This window comes from Emiliania huxleyi (genome assembly GCF_000372725.1).
Source record: "Emiliania huxleyi CCMP1516 unplaced genomic scaffold EMIHUscaffold_86, whole genome shotgun sequence".
NCBI classification, from domain to species: Eukaryota; Haptophyta; order Isochrysidales; family Noelaerhabdaceae; genus Emiliania; species Emiliania huxleyi.
In genome coordinates this window covers 122921-125215 of record NW_005195584.1, presented here as the reverse complement: position 1 = coordinate 125215, position 2295 = coordinate 122921, and the positions used below count along the sequence as shown (strand labels likewise).

The following is a 2295-nucleotide window of genomic DNA, read 5'->3' as shown; positions in this document are numbered from 1 at the left end:
AAAGCGACAAGAGAGAGAACGACGAGAGTGGGACGACCGCGGGGTGGCATGAAGGTTGCAGCGAGAATCGGCGAGAGAGATAGGAAAAGGCGGACGACCAAGGGTGGGCGACGGCTAGCGCATCACACCCCTCTGAGCTCTGTGTGGTGGCGGCGTGCCGTCCTCCCATCCCTCCCTTGCGTTGTCTGTTTTCTTTCTTTCTTTCTTTCAGAGGTAGAGAGGTGCTGTGTGGTGGCGGCGTGCCGTCCTCCCATCCCTCCCTTGGTTTCCCTTTTTCTTTCTTTCTTTAAAGAAATAGACTCTTGTACTTTGAGCAAAAAAGCTCCTCATCGCAAACCCTGTCAGCAGAGTCTCCTACGGGAATGTACGTAAGAGCTACATACACTGAAAAAGAATTGCGCGGCCCCCTCGTCCTGCCGCGCTCGATGCGACGCCTGAGTCGCCTGCTGAGTCGCCTGCCTGAGTCGCCTGAGTCGCAGCCGCCATCGCCGATGTGGCCTCACCGTAACGTCCCGCTCGGCCTGCTCTCCAACTTCCTCTCCACCACCGCGGGCTCCATCGGCATCGCGCGTGACGCCTACGTGCTGCTGCTGCCCGAGGGCGTGGGCACAGCCACCAACGTAGGGCTGATGGAGGGGATGAGCGGCGTCGTCAATCTGCTCACCTCCTTCGCCGCCGGGGTCGCAACCGACCGCTGCGGCCGCAGCCCCGTGCTTCGGCTCGCGGCCGCCGCCTGCGTCTTGCAGGCGTCGGTCACTTGCCTCGCGGTGCTGTACCTACCTTCGAGGTCGGGCCCGCAGACCGTCTTTGTCGCGCTGTGCGCGGCCTCGACGCTCTTTGGCGCCGTCAAGGGCTCGTATTTCGTCGCGCTGGAGGCCATCTTTGGCGACTCGACGCCGCAGGCGCGGCGGACATCCTTCTACGTCTACAAGCAGATGTCGGCGACGGCTGGCCTCTCCGTCGGGCCGCTCATCGCGGTCGCCTGCTTCGCCCTCTCGCACGACACGTGGACCCGGCCCGAGCTCGTCTCGGTCATCGTCGCCGGCGCCGCCATCGCCGTCGCGCAGGGCGTCGTCTGCCTCTTCTTCCGCGACGTGCCGAGGCCTCCGCGCGAGCGACCTGCCGACGGCCCTGCCGCGCGACTCCTCGACCAGGGCTCAGTCTCAGACGGCACCGCCTCGGGCAGGCAGCGACCGCCGCCGCCGCCGCCGCCGCCGCCGCCGCCGCCGCCGCCGCCGCCGCAGCCGCAGCAGCCGCAGCCGCAGCCGCAGCAGCCGCCGCCGCCGCCGCCGGCGAGCGCGCCCCCAAGCGCCGCTGCCCGTGCTAGCGGCATCGGTGGCGGCGAGGACGGCTGCGGCGGGGCTCGAGTTGGCGGCTTGTGCGCGTCGCGGCGCGTCGCGCCCTTTCTGGCGGCGTCGAGCCTCTCGCTCGGGTTCGGGTCGGGCATCGCGTACAAGTTCCTGCCGCTGTACTGCATGCAGTCGCTCGAGCTGACACCCATCGCCACGCACGCCATCATCGCGCTGATGCAGCTCACCGCCACAGCCCTCAACCTGCTCATCCGCCGCCTCGCCCGCACCACCGGCCCGATCGGCGCCGCCTTCCTCTTCATGCTCGTCGCCAACGCCGCCCTCGCCCTCGTCTGCCTCTCGGCCGATTTGCCTGTGCCGACGCCAGCCATCGCCATCGCGATTGGCGTGCGCGGCGCCTTCATGAACTCGATCGGCGGGATCACGGGCGCGGTGCTCAACGACCACATCTCGAGCGAGCACCGCGGCAAGTGGGCCACGCTGCAGTCGCTCTCCAAGACAACCTGGTCGGGCTCCGCCTTCATCGGCGGCGCTCTGATCGACGCCGTCGGCTATGAACGCACCTTTCTCTGGCCGCTCGCCTTCCACACCCTCGGCATGTGCCTCCTCCTCCCCATCCTCCGCAGCGTGCCGTCAGAGCCCCGGAGGAGGAGGCAGGAGGAGGTGGCTCCCCTCAACCTCCCCGCCACCGCCGGGGCTGGGGACCTGGGTTGTGACGGCAGGGCAGGCTGCCGGGCGAGCAACCTTGCGGTCTGACGTGCACGTGACGTGCCTAGTGTGGTGGGAGCGGAGAGGGGCGATGAGAAAATTCGTTTTCGTCTTTTTCGCGCACGATGCGAAAAAGAAAGAAAGCAGACAACCAAAGGGATTGGGATGGTAAGGGTTGCCAGACGTTAGGAGCTGAACAGTGTTGCTATAGTGTTAACAGTAACAACAGAAACAACACAGTGGGGCTCCGCCTCCCCAACAACAGTAGCTAACGTTA

At 66.4% G+C, this 2295-nt stretch overlaps 1 protein-coding gene across 1 annotated transcript; it reads left to right on the top strand.

The window, feature by feature from the left end:
* Positions 1-425: 425 nt before the first annotated feature.
* Positions 426-2066, top strand: EMIHUDRAFT_219409 (hypothetical protein; the record flags this gene model as incomplete). Its single annotated transcript, XM_005758476.1, has 2 exons — positions 426-1094; positions 1347-2066. The coding sequence occupies 2 exons, from the start codon at positions 426-428 to the stop codon at positions 2064-2066; spliced, it is 1389 nt and encodes a 462-aa protein (XP_005758533.1).
* Positions 2067-2295: the final 229 nt, after the last annotated feature.